Source organism: Manduca sexta, chromosome 7, assembly GCF_014839805.1.
Source record: "Manduca sexta isolate Smith_Timp_Sample1 chromosome 7, JHU_Msex_v1.0, whole genome shotgun sequence".
Taxonomy (NCBI): Eukaryota; Metazoa; Arthropoda; class Insecta; order Lepidoptera; family Sphingidae; genus Manduca; species Manduca sexta.
Genome location: NC_051121.1, coordinates 10,875,969 through 10,896,038, shown reverse-complemented (window position 1 = coordinate 10,896,038; position 20,070 = coordinate 10,875,969). Strand labels below are relative to the sequence as shown.

At 40.2% G+C, this 20,070-nt stretch overlaps 1 protein-coding gene across 1 annotated transcript in view; it reads left to right on the top strand.

Moving 5' to 3' along the window:
* The window catches only part of LOC115451748 (neuropeptides capa receptor), a 73,064-nt gene that overhangs the window by 9,003 nt on the left and 43,991 nt on the right, over positions 1-20,070 (top strand). Inside the window, exon 2 of the mRNA XM_030180123.2 lies at positions 9,345-9,654. Coding sequence (XP_030035983.1) covers positions 9,360-9,654 — 295 coding nt within the window. The 5' untranslated portion in view covers positions 9,345-9,359. The remainder of the gene's footprint in view (positions 1-9,344; positions 9,655-20,070) is intronic.

Below are 20,070 nucleotides of genomic sequence, written 5' to 3'. Positions count from 1 at the left end.
TGAAAAGACGGATTCTGAAAATGTAATTAATCCCTTTTCATACAGAAACACAGAAGCAAATAAAAAACATAATTTCAGTTCCAATTAATTGAGTCCGAATTAAAAAAAAATTTAATTCAATGTTGAACCATGTGAGTGTTACTGTCCGAGCGACCGCGAGCTTTTAAACTGAGCTTTAAGCGTAGTCTTGCACGCGCTGTGGAGGGCCTCGGACGCCGCCCGCCCACTGACACCCGCGAAATCAAGTATTTCAAATAACACGCAAAAGTGCTGTGTATGATGGCTGTAGAAGTTGTTTATAAGTTTATGGCTGATATATTGACGAGGTAGGTAATATATTATTGTATTGGGAGTAACTTTTATTTAAATATATTTTATGCATTTAAATTTATTATTGAAGTACAGTGGAATGTTTTTTTTATGTTTATTGTCTTTTCTTAATATATCTATGATACCTCGAATTGATTTCGAGTCAATTAAAATTTATTTGAATTTAATTTTTTATAGTCGATCCGGTTTAAAATTTCTTTACTATAACAATATGAAATGAAATTTGTTTAGCAAACAGGGGCTGTATTCTCTGCCTATACCATTGAAGATAATGTCGATATATTCTATTTCGCATTATTCAATAATTATCCGATTTCGAGCTTTATTTTACATTGAAAAGAGTAAATTTTGTTGTTCGAACGGGCTCCAGAACTAAACCGATTGGGAAAATTCCTTCGTTAATTCAATGCTGTTACTAATCATACCAGTTACGTTATTATTTGTATTTGTTAGAGTAATCGGTGCATATTAAGTGATTATCTTTTGCTTGCGACTCTGTCCGCCTGAAAAGATTTTCCGGTATAAAGGTTTCCGTGATTAAAGTACTGTTTTATATTTTTCCATGATAGAAAGTAGCCTAACTCCTTCCCTGGATCTCAAACTATCTCCAAACAAAATTTCATCGAAATTCCGTTAATAGACAGACAGATGCGGCTGAGGATTTTGTTTTATAACATATTTTTTACCAAGTTTCTTACGAGGAACATCTCCATCATACATACTTGTGTAAGTTTAACCGTGACGCAGCGCACTCAACGGTACGTCCCTAAGGGAATAATTTTTCCCCATTTTTGCAACATTTTTCACTGATGCTCCGCTCCTATTGGTCATAACGTGATTGTATATAACCTATCTTACTCGATAAATTGGCTATCCAACACTAAAATATTTTTTCAATTCAAAATAGTAGTTCCTGAAATTAGCGATTTGAAACAAACAAACTCTTCAGCTTTATATAATATATATTAGTACAGAAAGAGTATAGATTTTTTTATAATTTATATATACATAAAAACCATGATAATGATGACTTTGTCCCATGATGTGATAGTGAGCGAGCTTATCGCTATATCAGTCACAAATTTTATATTCCGGGCTGATGCTGAACAGAAAACTCAATGTCACTACCCTGCACGGGATTCGATCCCGCGACTCCAGAGCGGTGTTATGCCACACGTGCAAAATAGCTACGCCACTAAGGCAGTCACATATGTATTATACATACATACATTTTTTGCCATTGTCCAAATATTAAAATTGGCATCTCGTGGTCTCTTATAATTAAAGAAGCACATTATACTGTTAATAGTAAAAATGCTATACCATTGCGTTTATTATATGTCGTGTGTCCTTCGTTGGAGGTCCCTAAATAAATAGTGTACATAATATTTACTTCAAGGATTCCGTTAATAATATCTATATAATTAAATTCACAAACATTTTTTTTCCAATCCCTACCGCGTAAAATCTCTTATTCTCCTAATTTTCTCTGAACATTATTACGTACGGATTCCAAAAGAATCGCACATTGTTCAGAGACAAAAAATAACTTTTATCCTTCACCGACCTATCAATTGTCTCTAAAAAATCATGTTCGTTTCTCCGTCGTTCAATGAGAGAAGGAAAATATAATAACACAGTGTTGCTCGCCGCCCCATACGCGTGAAAATGCTAGGAGGCAAAGTCCCATTGTGTATACTTCCGGGATAGGGAGCCTGTATGGTAATCAGTATAGCTCGGAGTCTGGAAATGTGCTCGGTAAATGGTAATAGAGGAAACATTGCGAGGAAACCTGCATACCTGAGAAATTCTCTATAAGAATTTGGAGAGTATGTGAAGTGTGCCAATTCGCACTAGGCCGTGGTTGACTAAGGCTTAATCCCTCTCAGTAATAGAGGAGGCCCGTGCACAGCAGTGGAACAGTATATGAAACAGAGGTAACATTATTAATTAGTAAATCTCTCCCCTTATTAATGGGCCTAACATAGCTGGCGAAATTTGAGGTTACACCTCTGTTTACCCCTGAAAGGGGAATAGGTGTGATGCTGTTCATGTAAGTCCAGGACTTGGACTGTCCATGTTAAAAGTCATTCGGAATGTTTTTGTATCAGTGTTTTTTATATACAACCATTCAAACATTTACAAACATCTACATATTTTATTAGTAAGATAATAAAGTTGGAAATGCTAATCTCTGGAATTTATGCTTCGATTCTATGCTTGAGGGTTACAAGCTACTTTCTCCCGAGGTGGGACTTCTACTTGAGGAGAGCCGCGAACAAACCCTAGTTATACGTATTAAAATTAAACTATCTTTCGGATTTTATCGCGGTTTTAACAATTTTAGTTTTCTTCCGACGTTTCGAAGACTTTGCAGCCTTCGTGGTCACGAGAGGACTGAGGTGTTGTTCATCCGCAAAGTCAAAGTTACAATATTTACCTACATTTTACAAATATACAACTTTTTAAATTTATAGCTGTTGGTGGTCCAATCTACGCAAAATGAGCTCACAGTGTCTTGTTATACTTACTAAGAATTTTTATTTAGGTTTCCAGACTACGACCATTACTGAAAATGTTTAATATGAGTTTCCAGTCCTTCAAAGAAGTAGCCATTGGAAAACTTTTAATTCGTTAAAAAGAAAAGCTTTGAAAGAAATGTTGTCAAAGTACATTTGTAGTCATGCCATTACAGTAATGAGAATTATATATAAGATCCAAGTTTATTTGTTTTTGAAATACGCATTTGGTATATTTTCTTTACTAGAAGTTTAGGGTATCGGAAACTTACCTCCTAAGGACAAATCTTATCAGGCATAACTGTCTTGTATATCATAAAAAAGATGATATATTTTTAACTTGAATACCTCCACCAGTATGTTTACCCTACATAGGAATCGATCCTAGGCGCTCACGGAGCATAGTTCTGAACACCGTCGCTGGATCAAAACGTTATTGTTACATTTAGTAACAAACATTATATATTGAAAATGCGACATAATGATAGGTTGATTTGATTCATCTATCGTGACGTCGTATATATTCCCAACTTTGCATGATTTCCCAAAGGAGTTCAGTCAAATATATCTCTTATAGGCAATACATACTTTATTGTTATACCTAAAACAATTTACACATATTTGAAACGGTTCTAGATACTACACTCACGCCTCATCCCTTGGAGGGTAGCAGAGACGTAGACTATTAAACTTTTAACCGACTTCAAATAAAGGAGGAGGTTATTGATTCGACGGATATTCAAAAAAAAATTACCTCAGAACCCGGTGATTTTAACAAACCATATATATTTCAATACTAGTATTGTATAAAGATATTTATGAAATGAATAATATCTTAGTAATATTTTTATGAAAAGCAAAACGTTTAGAAGCTTGTGGAGTAAACGCAGAAACTAGGCAATGTATTGAAAAGAATTATGATGTAATGTGGTACATGGACAGAACATTTTCGGGATCATCATTTTATACTTATGTTATTTTATCCCTAAAAAAGACATAAGCGACAACTCTCAAAAATTACTCTACAAAAAGTTAAAGAGGTGAACTTTGTGAATTGTGAGAAGGATAATCTGAAACTGCGGATAACAAAATATCTTGTACTCATAAAAAGCTATGTTATTCTTGAGTAAACAAGGTATATTTTATTTTGTTTTGAGTCATCGATATATGTACCACGTACTAGATTTGGCATTCTGAACTATCACCGTGTTCAAGTAAATTGAACTGCAATCCATTCAAACTGACTTTAGTATGGTCAATATTGACAGCTTTTGTGAACTTGAGTTTAAGTGTAAACCTGGATGTGAATAAAAAATATTAGTCAAATAAGTAGAATTATTTGTTGTTCAAGTGAATAAATAGGTTATAACAGTGACGTTTTGGTTGCCATTTTAATTCAGATTTTGAACAAACAGTTCATATTATGGAAGTTCGTGTCTATAGAATATACGTCAATGTTTTGAGTACATTTATCTTATAAAAATCAACCAGAACCACGTTCGGAATCTATATCATACTTGTAATTTTAATTAGTTCGAAATAATCGCTTTCATTTACTAATACCTCTAACAATGTATCTTAATTAGTTGATGTCTTAACACGCGCCGTCAGATCTCATTAGCATGTTTAATGCTACTATATAACATGTATAGCATTACTACGCTCCGTAATTAATGATTGACAGGGCAGTAACAGGGTTTGGGCAGTAGAGATAATAGATACAGGGTATCGGACCCCGCAATCAACACCGGGAGAAATCCGCGAATGAGATACTGAAATCTCCCTAGAAAAGCTTAGTGACTGCAAGATCCTAGAGGAAGATTAGAAAGATATGGATGGAGGAGTTGAGGAAGCAGAATGAACAATCTTAGGATGGGCGGTGGGGAGAAGAAAGGGAGATGTTCGTGAACCCTTATAGAGCTCAATGTGAGCTTGGCAACCAAGAGGCATATACACTTAACTGTGTGCCTAGGGCCGCAACAAATGTCCCCTCGTGCATGGACGTGCATTCGTTGTGCAGACCGAGCGCACAAGAATTGCCTCGGGGTTTATAAAGGATAGTTAGCAGCTGTGATAGGTCTTGGAGCAGACAGATAGACTTAATATTGTGGTAGAGCATATGGACTGTTAACTGTAAGTTCCTGGGTTTGAATAACGGATCCTATAGCTAGCAACAGTGAGTTGTCTAACACGATTGCTTCAAAACTGAATCACCCAGTGCACTGTTTTTCTGTCACACAAATGTAAATTTCAGTTCATACTCAGTTCATAACTACCATGTAACACACCTCATCACATTAAAGGAAATTAGCATACAGTAAGTATATCATTCCAAATTTTACAAAGATAACACACATAACACGGGTGGGTTACGAGTGTACAATCTTATAGATTTTAAGGCCTTGAGGTTGATATAAGAATAGTTGCTGATCGTAGAAAGGAGCCAAGTCTGGTGCTTGAGCCAAAGAGCTGGTTGAGCCAATTTTTTGATGGTTAGCAGCTTTGAAGCGGCGATAGCCTAGTTGGGTGTGGAACGGACTGCCGAGACGAATGTCCGCAGGTTCAAATCCCAAGGGCACACACCTCTGACTTTTCTAAAAATCATGTGTGTATTCTTTGTAAATTATCGTTCTCTTTAACGGTGAAGGAAAACATCGTGAGGAAAGCTGCACATCTGAGAAGTTCTCTATGGGAATTTCGAAAGTGTGTGAAGTCTACCAATCCGCACTTGGCCAGCGTGGTGGACTAATGCCTTATCCCTCTCAGTAGTAGAGGAGGCCCGTGCTCAGCAGTGGGCAAGTATAAAAATACAGGGCTGATATTATTATATTATTATTATTAGCAACTTTACCGCCCATGCACAAAATACATTAATAATTATAATTATAAAGTACTTGAATGCGTTCGCAATGAAACATAACACGTTACATCATAGGACCGCATTAATGAACCAATCTCATGTTCGAGAAAAACCTTAAGTAGACATCAGTCTTACTTATAAACTTGTTTTAGGGTTAAGAGGTGGTTAAGAATTGCTTAAATGTTGTGAAAAATATCACCGGTTTCCTAGTTTAAATCTTATGGCAAAATGGCGGGTTTTGATTTACAGCTGATCGAGTAAATTTGTGTTTAAACTAAGCATAGTTTTGCGAAATTTTTATAAGTAAGACTGTATAATGTATTGAAATACTAGCTTCTGCCGCGGCTTCGCCCGCGCTACAAAGATTTTCCCGGGATATAAAGTAGCCTTTAGCATTCAAGAGTAGTGTAACTTCCCATTATTTAAAGAATTTTCAAAATATCTGTCTTAAGAATGGTTAGTAAACCATTATTTGTCAGCGTCTCCATTCATATCGCACTTCAAAGCAAAATAAACTTGCATTAATTATGACGGCCTTAATATCCCTAATGATATACTTACTGGCTACATTTACTCCTTACCGAGAAATAAAATAATGAATGAAAATGTGTGTTTCAATCCTAAGCTCCAGTCCACGCTGCCATTAGAATATGATGGTCATAGATAGATAATGGTCTAGGCACATATTATTATGTTAAATGACTTGAAATGAAATGTCTATTGAAAACATTAAGAAACACTGCCATAGAGATGGTCATTAATTGTAAACAGCTTTAAGCTCTGTGACGCCCTGTTATTCATTAAGATATACAAACTCATTTATTTTGCGTCAGACATAATAATTTAGATGCAGAATCGATAAGGTTCGTAGAAATATTATTGATATAGCATTTGAAAGATGTGGTTATAGCTTCATGGGTAAATTAAGGTAAGTGATAGTTACTTATGTTACGCGAATGTTAGACATTAAAATTAAACTATTTTTCGCATTGACGTATATTTTATAGACACGAGCGTCCATATAAACTATTTGTTTAAAATCTGAACCTATTTATTCACTTGAACAACAAATAATTTTACTTATTTGGCTAATATTTTTTATTCAAATCCAGGTTTACACTTAGACTCGAATTCTATTATCATGAGCGCCACTCCGTACACAACTACAAGCTAGTTAATATTGACCATACTAAACTAAATGAATGGATTCCAGTTCAATTCCGTTGAACACAGTGAATGTTAGGAACGCCGAATCTAGTACGTAGTACATATATAACGATGATTTTTCGGATTTTTTCGCGGTTTTAATAATTTTGTGTTCTCCCAACGTTTTGAAGTGTTTGCAGCCTTGTCTTCGACCCCTTGTCCTTGTTCCAACTTTGACCATGAAGGCTGCAAAGTCTTCGAAACTTCGGGAAAAAATTATAATATAAAAACCGCTATAAAATCCGAAAACTAGTTTTATTTTAGTATCTACGGATTCCAACATGAGTTTTGGAACACAAATTCTTATAGAAGCAGAATTCATCGTTGCCTTATTCCCTTGAGAATACGGGTTCAACTTACGTTTGTACCTATTGAAATATTTTCGTCATTGCTGTCTGTTTTAAATTGATTGTCACGTTCCTCCTCAACTCGCATCACGTCTGGGTGGTAATTGTAACGTTGCAAACATTCATCACGCACTCACTCACGTTCATCGCCAATGAGGTGGGCAGAGGCGCAACTAGTATGCTCATATGCCATGCGTATTTCTTCCCATGTCACAGGAGACGTGGCTATCAGTATTTCGCAGTAAAACGCAATTTTACTTTACCCAACTCGGGGATTGAACCCGAGACCTACTCATGGGAGTGGTATCGCAACACTAATACACCATAAAGGCAATCAATAGACATATATGTCGAACGAAAATGTCGAAAATATTGGCGTTTCCTTAAACTCACCTAGCATTAGCGCCTCATAAAATGCGTGCCGCTGCTGATCCTGGCTTATAGAAGTTGCAGTAGCGGGTGTGAGGGTGATATAAATAATGATGAAATAAAATGGCGTATAGAAAAACCGTTTTTTGGCATGCGTATGGAACATACATATAGTTAGTATGCCGGTATACGGTATACAGGGGTTAGAGACTCGGTCCAATACTCGCTCGGATGATGCTATACTCCCGAGTGTCGATATTGGGCCGTAAGAACGGTGAAACCAACATCGTTCGACTCACACTCCAAACGATGGCAGCAATAAGGCCATTAAAATTAAAGTATTTTTCGGATTTTATCGCGGTTTTAATATTTTAGTTTTCTCCCCCTTTTCGCGTAAGCATAAGAAATCATTAAACAATAAGGCGATTTTCTCTCGTAAGAAAAGATATAAGGGGGCCCTATTCTGTCCACGGGGACATATCTATCATTTTACAATTACGGGTGTGCACATCTTTAGTACCGTGTACCTGCCAAAGCCACTGTAGCCCAAACTTCATAATGGGCCATCGTTGTTACCTGTGTTGGGAGCGTGCGTTGACAAACTTTCAGCTTTTATAAAATAACGAAGGTCTGGGGTTCACGGGCTCTTAGACTATATGTGTTGCTACAATGAATAGATATCCCACTCAATGTCAATAAATAATTCATGAAAATGCTCGATAGCATTAATGTCTGTTTCATTCGTTTAGTAATATCCGCCTTATAACATTTTGCAACCAAAAGTTACGCAAATTGTATTTCTATTATTGTAAATAAAGTATTGTAACAATTGTAGCCGGATTTTTTAAATAACAAATATAAATATATATATTCTTTGAAGTCATCAATTCAAATCTCAATATGTTGAATTGAATTTAGAGATTGAGTAACGCTCATGTAACAATCTTTGGAATTAATCATTTAATAGTTTCGGAGATGAATCCCCTCAAACTCATAAACTTCATCTCTGTATAATATCAGTGGATGGGGCTGTAGACATTTTTATTATTTGTAATGAAACGTTGCGCGTAAATTCTTTTGATTAAAAATTCTGGTTGAAAATTAAAGGTTTTCATATTACATTTAAATTTTTTATCGGATTCGTAAACATGTTTTAAAACAAAATTGAAATCTTACTTGGGTTTTGAAGGGTGAAAATTCAAAGATATTGAATGAATAATATCAAATTTGAATGCAAGATTGCTTTTTTTTGCATATGCGTGCAAACGAACGAATGGTTCATCTCGGTCCCTTGTCATATCATGGGACGGAGCGCATAAATTATAATTTTATAAGTAATGTCTTCAATGGAAAACACGTAAAATACCTGCATGACGTTATCTCAGGTATAAGTCCTCTTGAAACAACAGAACAAAATTATTTGAACTTATTAATTGTATACCAAAATACGATATTGATTTTAGATTAACGAGCAGCTGTCCGAAGTCAATAAGCTTTGTTAATTGACGGCATGAGATCATTTCCGATGTTCATTGATTGTGTTTGCTTCCGACTTTGAGTTAATTTTGTAATATAGATAGTTAATACCATGGTATAATTAACTTCAATGACGAGAATACATTTCTCGTTGGAAATATATTACAATAGAAGTAGAAAAGAGTGAAGATCTGTCTACCATAGTATCTGTCATATAACACTAGCTTTTATTTGCAGTAAATAAAACCGAAAATGGCAGAATTCCTGCGAACCAACGAAACCATCGCGGACCTAAACCACCGTTGCACGAACCTCTCGTTCTTCGACTGTTCTGAAGATGAGATGCTGTGGATCATGATGGGGCCCCGGCGATTGCCTCTGCAGAAGATCATACCGATATCGGTGCTGTTGCTGGTGATCTTCGCGACTGGCGTGGTGGGGAACGTGGCGGTGTGCGTGGTCATCATTCGACATCCTGCGATGCATACGGCGACTAACTATTATCTGTTCAGTTTGGCTTTGAGCGATCTATTACTCCTTTTGTTTGGTAAGTGCTGTTGATATATGTTTCTTTATGTCAATTGCTTAATTTACTATAAAATATGTTGTTAGTTTTGTCTAATTTGGGACATTTGAATTGTGATTGATTTGATTGATAAGGTGGTTTGAGCATTTGGAGAGGATGGATGATAAGAGACTGACAAAGAAGGTTTATAAGGCGAAGGCGTAGTAATGGCTGGGTCAAAAGTACCCGGAACCGGAGGGAATGAATGAAAAGATTAATGAAGGTGGAGGAAGCGCGAGAAGTATGCCAGGATCGTACAAAGTGATCCATAGCCTCTGCCTACCCCTATAGGATGAAGGCGTGATACTATGAATTGTGATCACCTGGCTGACATGGCTTTTACTTTAACTATTACTTTCATGATGAAGGTGGCTTTTACTAATGCGTTAGTTACTGGGCATGAGATAATTTAACAAGGATAGGTAAATAAGTCATTGTTCAGACAAGTTGAGTTACTTTTAAACTCTGTCAACCTCATTGACAATAGAAAATGAACTATAATTTTAAGATATATTTTCGCAAAACTGCGATACCAACCAACTGGCATATGTTGAAAAAAAAAACATCTGTATAATAAATTACACTTTCTATAAATCAAAGACACCACTCCGATGAAATCGCAAAACAATTTCTACGCATATTTCAAAGAGAGTTTGACTGTTACTTTTAATCTAAAAAAGTCGAATAAATCACGTGTGATCTGTCACTGGTCTTAAAGCTTGGTATTAACGAAAAATAATAATACAAAAGATATAAGGCTCGTGATAGACGAGGGTCGTGAGGGTCTTACTCATGTCAAAAATGCCTTCATTTATGTACGCTTTTACGAAATGAATTATGACTTTAAAATCTTTGTCTATGCGGCCACGACAAAGTGACCCGGCCTCACTTGATGTTAAGCGGAATGGGGTCCAGTTGGTGTCTGATAAGAGATGACTTATCAGTCGACATGTAATGGTTAATGATACGAAAAAGAAGCACTCCTGTGAAAACTGCATAAAAATAGGTTAAAGAATGAGCGAGTAATTCATATTTAAAACATTGTAACGTGCAGAAGGGGGCGCGATGTGGGGAAATCGCTTCATCTCTTTCTTCCACTCGCGTCATAATTCCCTATGACGCCACATGTGGGTATTTCGTCTCTTTTCTGTTTCTTCTTAATTACCCCTTCTACCGAAATTCAAAGACTTATAACTTGTTGATTTTTTACCGGATTTTAATAATTCCTTCTGTGTTATAATTTATATTATGTAAATATTTGATAATAGTAAAGATCAAAAGTGAGTACCCTATTATGCCGGCCTCTGAAACCTAGTATACTTCGGATGAACCCGGAGCGCGACACATTTACGATTCTCCCTTCGAATTTACCTATAATTAATTGGTGGAGAAAAATTACATTTAATATTTTCTTAATTAATCAAATTCTAAACGTTTCGAATATTCGAGAACGCAATCTAATTATTCACTATAACATCGACAGTCCGGTTAAGAAAGGGCGGAGAAGATAATGAGATTTTAATTGATGCATAGTATTAAGTTTTCGAATTGCAGCAATCGTATTTTCAAAGACTGTTTGTGGATATAACTTGGCTAGGTTTAACAAGAAGGATCGTATCTTCAAACTCATTGACCTTGAGTTGTTCATGAATTATACACAGTGGCGTTATTATTAAATGGCATGACTGACATAATTCCGCAGGCTCTAGGTTTTGGGACCTCAAAAACTAAAATTTATCAAATCGTTTGCATTGAGATCTAAAAAAGGTCAGAGGCAAAACCTATACAGGCAATGGCCGCTAGATATACAGATATTTTTTGTAGCTGACTGTACAAAATAGGTAAGTAATATCTAGTTCGACCGTGATCTCTCGCTGAGAGTATTCTGTTGCGAGATTGCTATGATACTTATGGCTGATTGGTATGTATCAACTTTATAAAAGATAGTCATTGAATAGTATTTTGAATTAACTCTAGTTATCAGCAACACACAAATTTGTTCTACTAAATTAAACCTACATGCTGGAAATTTCAGCACATACCTAAAATATCAACGAAATCGTGGAGACACTGCTGTATAAAAACAGTTTACTTCCAAACCTAAACATTCATATTTACTGTAGGATTGTCAAGACGGAGCGGTGGGTAAAGCGCCCAAGAGACAATTAATAACGCTTACTGGAGATAATTATTCCGAATGTCAAAACATGGCGGTCTGTCGTGAAAGGTAAACACCGTCTGAAAATTGTACAATCGGAGCTACCGACTTCAGTTGCCAGATTGTATTATTCATTAGATTGCGTGGTCGTATTCAGTGTTTTGGGGGGCGAAAATCGACAATACATGTAGGCAGTATGTATTTCCTGGTGGTAGTTCTCATATGTGTGAGTCTGCATGGGTAGGTACCACTGCAATGTCTATTTCTGCCGCTAAGCAGAAGTGTGTAGTAACTGTTGAGTTCCGGTCTGAAGGACATTGTAGCCAGTGTAAATACTGGACATAGTAAGATTTAACATCTCACGTCTCAGGATGGCGAGCGCAGTGAAATAGCAAACAATACTTTGTAATTCAAGGTGTTGGATGGTATGGTTCTATTGTTCATGGGCGATTGTATCGCTTACCAACAGGCGGGCAGGAGGCATAATGAAACTAGCAAACTTTGTTAATCACGCATAAAGGTTTAGACGCTCAGCTGTATTTTAACATTGACTTTTATTCCAAAAACGAATCCCCATGCAGACAGAGTCGCGAGCAATACCTAGTTTGTCAAAGAAACAATTCAAGAGCACTTCAATCTTTCTTTAATATCAGATCCTCGAAACGCAGCGTGAAAATATTAAACAGCGCGCTATATTGCAATTGTTCAAGCTCACGTCTCCCATTGGTCAATATTTTCTTTCAAGTATTCTATTTATTTATAGCTGGCATTATATCCAGTGTTATTACTGAGCCAATGAACATCTATTTCTCAAATATAGTAAGTTAAATTTATCTATAAGTTTGTTTTCGTTTGAGGATAAGACTGGCAGTATCAAAAGAGCTGATACTTTTACCAATCACTCAATAAAGGCCGCCATTTTTTTCCAATATGGCGATGCAACGTAATACTGGAAAAAATTTATACATTTTAATTGATACCAGTGAAGTTATAACGTCAGTTTGTTGTCCAACCACTCTATTACTGTCGACATCTGGTGAGCCTAAATCAATTTACGTTCGTATTTTAATTGAAGTGGGTCAAAAACAATCAGACCATGTATGATAAATTGGCGATATTTAGGAAGCTAAAGAAAATGTATTCGCTCAATAACTAGAAATTTGGAACGTAGCAAAGTTATTTCACAGTGACCTCTTTATAGTCAGTATAAATTGGGTGTAGTAATACTTCAGTAGTAGTAGGTGTAATTCAATATGATTGATTCCCTCTTAGCCGGATTTCGGCCATGGCGGCCAATCTTAACAAATCAGCCAGGTGCGCAGGAAATATTATAATGCACAAGTATGTGCAAAATTCACAGGGCACTCTGTTCCTTCACTCTCATAGTCCGGTGAAACTACAATCAGATATAACGCAAGAGAGATCAGGCGCAGGAACAAAGTCGTTACATGTTTTGACATCGCCTGCCAATTCAATATAAACAAATATGAAGACAATTCACTATGATTAACCTTACACATCTGAAAAATCTTCAAAACTTGCGTTACGTAATACTTGAACGGCCCCTTGGTAATAAAACTTTCTTCATAGAAACCATATATCGTCTAATACAACTTTTTAGTTTCACGGGCAACGCTCCCTCATTTATTTCGTAGTACGTACTACACGAAACGTCTGAATCACAACACTTCACACGAAGGACGTCACTGGTTTCTTAATTCAGTTACTATTTAATTATGCTGGTGGCCTAATTGCTTGTCAGTTTCATTCATAGTGATTAACACGAGGTACTTCTAAATTCAATCAAACAATTAGTGACTGGTATGATTGAGTCAGATTCATAGAGATTTATGCATCAGATCACTTTGCCTTTTTTTTTTGTTTTTTTTTTTTTTTTTTTTGGTATCGCGGAGAAAGTCCCTTATTACTACCGCCCAGCCTTCGTGGGGGGCGACTGAGCGGTTATGCTGGGGTAACCGTGCCTTACGGCCCGGCGTTGAGCCGCCCGGATTTGATGACGACCTTCGGGCGACCGCCGGGCCGAGTCCCTAACCCTATATACAACTTAAACCTATGCACGGCCTACCAGCTAAAACTCCGCGGTGGCCCTCTTCGGCGCATTAGGGACGGCTGCGGGCTTCCTCTGACGTTGAAATGTCTAGTCTGCGACCGCAGCCGCCCCTGCGCGGTGCCGCCTTGCGGCCCGTCTCCTATGGGGGCTCAGAAGCCCCCGCGCACCGAAGGACGCCCTCGGCGTCTACGGCAGCGTGAGGCCAACTACACACACTGCCGTCCAACCCGGGGGTTAACCGACAAATGTGCAAAGATGCACAGAAATGCACTAGGGCGGACAGCCCCTGCTACCCGCCGACGACCCCCTTCGTGGCCCCTATTAGTCGCCTCTTACGACAGGCAGGGGATACCGTGGTGGAATTCTCCAAACGCCCCCATTCCACAGGGCGGGATCAGATCACTTTGCCTGCGACTTCGTACGCGTGGATAACTTTTCTCCATATCTGATTTTCATATATTCTGCTTCTATTATAAAAATCCGTTCAATAGTTTTCAATATGAACACTAACACAAAAAGGAATTCTAAACATTCCTGATTTATGTTATATAACTCTTCTCTAGTCACCTCTTCTGTTTTTTATTACTATTCTTTCCAATTATAAACACAATGGATTCCTGTTTAACTGTAATATGTATATATTAGAAAAATATAATCTTCTACCATCATTGACTGATCTAATGTCAGATTGACTGTGTAATTATCTATACTAATATTATAAAGTTTAAATTTATTTCTAGTTTTGTAGGAGCTAATAACTGAAACTACTGATCCGATTTAGAAAATTCTTCTTCTAACAGGAAACTACATTACTCCAGCGTGTATAAGCACTTTTCATCCCGGGGAAAAATAAAGCGGGATTTTGATCCCGAAAAATCTTAACGCAGGCGGCGCCGAAAAGCTATTTATAATATAGTGCTAGTCTCAGTTTTCTACAGATAACCTTGTAGGCGACATTCACAATACAGCCTTAATTGAGTCGACCATTTTTCTGACCGAACTACAATACGGCATTATCACATTACATGACGCTTATATCTGGCAACCTATTTCAGTTAGTAACTTTAGTATAATACATTAGTTCAGATGTTTGTCTTTGAGTTGTTCGCGTGGACATTAAATCGTGTTTGTGGGTGTTAGAATTAATTAAATTCTGCTAGATTAATATTTTATAGGTATTGCGGGGAAGATTAAGGCACTGTTTTATGTGAAATAAAAAAAGCAATTGAACACACGACTTTATATGAAGTAAAGTTAGGTTTCACGCAGACGTGATCAGTTTTAATACAAAAAAAAAATATCGGTCATGAATTTAACCTTAGTGTTAATACAAAAAAAAATATCGGCCTAAACGTATAATACTTCGTTATTCTATTTTTTTGTAATATCTACTATATTAAATGTATGTAGTGTATTTAACATAATATTTCTCTTAATTTGAATTTATTTTTCTACATTTTATATATCTTAAAATATAAATAGGTACATATAAAATATTTAACAAAATTAATTACCCTCCGATGAGGAAGATCAAAACCCAAGCGACTGGTGGTTTGGGATTCAAAATGAGGAATCTTACAATGTCCAGAAATACTGTCTTCAGCATCAAGCCTCTAACCCAATATTATTATTAATATGATGCATTAACAAATATTATGTACAATATGTTAAAAATTCTATAATTATAGTCCACACAAATAAAGGTGAAAATTCGAAGCCATAGACCTACGTAGTAGACAGCATACCAAAATTTCCTTATGGAATAAAATTTTCATCGCCAGATTGTGAAAGCCTTTGAAATTACAATCCCTTGTATTGACTTCGGATTTGCATCGTAAGTCTAGAATTATGTAAAGTGGCGAATTCAGCTGTGCCCGGCAAATTGTTTATACTTACTGTGCAGGACGCACACACGAAAAGAGCGAGACAGCGCATTCACGCATGCGCAGTAGGTGTGTCGAGCGAAACGACACACCCAGAGAGGGACGGACAATGCGCCCGCGCACGTGTGTGTGACTGTTTTTTAGTGGTACGTTATAAAGCGATCTCACGACCGAGATATTGAAGTGACAGTGTAGAAACTTTACATAGACATAGTTTTTGCTTTTGCCTACCCCATGCCGTAAACATGGGTATTGTATATAAGTTCATATCAAAGTAAATAGCGTTTTTAAGGCCTTTGTGCGTCGTCTGTAGACAATTTTCTTATGTTTTATTGTTATAACCTTTTTCGTATCGCACATAGGCGTATTATTTTTATGTATAGTTATAGGTAATTGATTTATCTATAAAACCGTGTAAATTTCGCATAGGGGACTCCAGAGGTCCAACTTTTATTTATAAAATAGTGATAGCTAGGAAGTGAAAATGAGGCTGCAAAAAGGCTCTATTTTTGGCGGCTCTCCTACGGGATAGCCGGGTTATATATAAGCGAATGCAATTTTGGCATTCGACAGTTCGAGTTCCAGCAAGTTCAGTTCGAGTTAAGAAAAGGAAGAAAACAAGAAGCCCTGAAGTGTTCCAGCCAGGAAAAAACAGTGCAAGAAAAGGAGAGAGCGACGTGCATACTGCACCGCTCACGCCGCACTGCAAAACGTACGCCGCTACTGTGTGTCCGCCGGATCATTGTAACATTTTACGTGTGAATAGTGAATATACGTTATAAAAACCTCCCGGGCCTTATTAATTGGCATTGCCACTTCCCTCACGCAATCCAGCACTCATTGTGGGGACGGAAAGGCGTCCTGTGCCGATCCTACGCCCCACATTTTGGTCCTTCGAGCCGGATTAACGTGAGCGGGAAGGATGCCGGTTACAAGGTCCACCGGGAGGCGGGCGGAATCAGCGTCTGTTACAGCAACCTCGGCGACAGCGACTTCGGCGACAGCGACTTCGGCGACAGCGACGTCCGCTACAGCGACGTCGGCGACCGTCACCGGAACAACTGAAGCAACCGAAGAAACAATCGCCGAGAGCACAGCGACACACACCGCTACGCTTCGGGAAACCGCGCCTTGCACCGCTGCGGAGGAGCGACCTGCCGCCGCAACGGAACAATCGACGCAAGAGCGAGCCCGAAGCAAAACAGCGTCGTCAACTAAACACGCTTCAAGGGCACGCCGCCTGGCACAGGCCAGGGCCGAACTCACCGCACTGAAAATAGAGCTAGCGGCCGCCAAGCTAGCTGAAATCGAGGCGGAGGATAGCGAGGACGACCTCGAATCCGTCATAACGGAGGCCGGACAAGATTGCCGAGTACATAGCTGGGTTCAAACTAGCCAATTACTCGCAATCGAGAGCCGACCGACCGATGTTGCGACGGGAAAGCAAGCCCCTATACAGTCATCGGACCCAGTGATCGCTGCCGTATCATGGGACAACCCGGCGACTGTACCGGCGGGAAGCCAGTGCCGTGCACCCGCCGACGCATCCCGTCACAACGCCCGAAACAAATAATCCGTCCGTTTTTATGCCATTTTCAGTGAACCCGACTGCGCAGCCTGAAGTGCCAACGATTGAAGCCGCATCGTGGCAACGAACTCAACAAGCTACGCAGCCGCCGCCTGTAATCGCCGCACGGAGCGACGAACACCGCGCTACGAAGCAACCGCCGCCCGTCGTAGCAGCCTGGCTACGAGACAACTCAGCTTCGCAGCAACCGCAATCAACGCCGAACCCGCAACAAGTGCAAGAAGGCGCGTTGGTCGCATCGCGACCGAGGACGGAGTATCAAGAACTCGCGTCCGCCATAACACAAGCTGTGCAAGCCGCACAGCATAGGCAACCTTTAAGGTACACAGAGTTGCCTACGTTCAACGGTGATCATCACGATTGGCTCACATATAGAGCGGCCTACATAGAGTCCATGAGCCACTTCACGACGTTGGAAAACATGTCCCGGCTACGCCGTAGCCTCCGGGGGCATCGCCAAGGAAGCAGTACAAGGACTGCTTATAACCAACGCCGACCCGAACACCGTGTTAAAGAGTCTGGAAACGCGCTTTGGGCGCCCGGACTCAATCGCATTAGCCGAAATAGAGCGCCTACGCGCGCTACCCCGTCTTACAGATACGCCGAGAGACATATGCACATTCGCCACGAAGATAGAAAACATCGTGGGCACACTACAAGCGCTCGACTGCGCCTTCTACCTCTACAACCCGGAGGTAACTAAGGCAGTTATGGAGAAGCTAACTCCGACGTTGAAAAGACAGTGGTACGAGTTCGCCGCCGCACAGCATAGAGGTGAGCCCGATTTATTAAAGTTTTGTCGCTTCATAAGAAGAGAAGCCGATTTCTGCAGCCCGTTCGCGACGCCTGAAGTCATTACGGACAAGGCTTCGCCGGCAAGATTCGGCGGCGGCGAACAGCCACGCCGGCAGCGGGTACACACGACTGTGGCAGATAAACGGTCGACATGCAGTGTGTGTAACAAAGAAACGCACTCGATGAGTGACTGCGTTCGCTTCCGCGACGCCGCCGTAGACGCGCGGTGGGACATCGCAAAGAAGCACAGATTATGTTTCAGATGTTTGAAATTCAGGAACAAACAACACACATGCAAGCCGAAGAAATGCGACATCAACGGGTGCGAGTATCTACATCACCGCTTGCTGCACTCGGAGCGAAAAATCAAGATCACCGACGCACCCGGCGAAGCAGCGAACGAGGCAGTGAACTCAACATGGATGCCACAGATGTCCTTTTTAAAAATAGCCCCAGTGTGCATTTCAGGACCGGCGGGAGTGGCTCGCACTTTCGCCTTACTCGACGACGGATCGACGGTGAGCCTCATCGACGACGAACTCGCTCGAGACATCGGCGCGGAAGGACCGGACGAACCACTCCACATAGCAACGTACGACGGGGAGAGGAAGACACGCAACAATTCTCGGCGCGTCAAGTTTAATATTGAAGGAAGCCGGGGACGACTTCGCATCGAAGCACGCACCGTCGACAATCTCCAGTTGGCGGCGCAGCGCATCCCGGACGAGGCGATACGGGATTGCGGACACCTGAAGGGCCTACTGTCCGCTAAACGAGCGGAAGAGGCGAAACCCCGAATCCTCATAGGCCAGGATAACTGGCATCTCCTCCTCGCCACGAAAACACGGTCAGGTAGGAGACATCAACCGGTCGCATCACTCACGCCGCTCGGTTGGGTGATACATGGAAGCCGGACTCGGACTCTGGGACACAGAGTGAATTTCGTCGGTCAAACCACGACCGACGAACGCACAGAGGAACTTTTGCGAGATTTTATAACATCCGACAACCTGTTTATAGAACCCCGCAGGCCCAAGAACGACCCCGGCGAGAAGGCGCTCAAGATACTGAACGAACATACGGAGAGATCGCCGGAGGGAAGATATCAGACGGCCCTGTTGTGGAAATCGGACAGCGTGGAATTGCCGAACAACTACGAAAACACGCTGAAAAGGCTGCACAACATAGAAAACAAGTTGGACAAGAATCCCGACCTTAAAGAGAGGTATGAAGAGCACATGGAGGCCCTAGTCAAGAAGGGCTACGCGGAAATAGCGCCGCGCACGTCCCACGCTACAAGGACGTGGTACTTGCCGCATTTCGCAGTCGTAAACGCTCTGAAGCCCGACAAATTGCGAGTTGTACACGACGCAGCAGCCAAAACAAAAGGTACGACTTTGAATGAGAATCTATTAACAGGGCCGGATTTGTTACAGCCTCTTCCCGCAGTGTTATTAAGATTCCGGGAACATCCCGTCGCTGTAACAGCGGACATCACGGAGATGTTCATGCAGGTGGGACTACGCGAGGAAGATCGCGACGCACTGCGCTACCTCTGGCGGGGAAACCGCCGAGATAGCCGGCCGCCAGAGGTGTACCGAATGAAGGTATTAATCTTTGGCGCATCATGCTCTCCTGCGACAGCGATATACGTCATGAATCGCAACGCGGAGAGACACCGACACACGCATCCTGAGGCTGTCGAGGCGATCAAGAAGAAACACTACATGGACGACTACCTCGACAGCTATGAAGATGAACACAGGGCGATAACAATCGCTACTCAGGTGCGTGACATACACAGAGAAGCTCATTTTGAATTAAGAAAGTGGACGAGTAACTCGCCCGCGGTGTTGAAGGCGCTCGGCGAATCGCCCAATGCAACCGAAGCGGTGGAAATAGA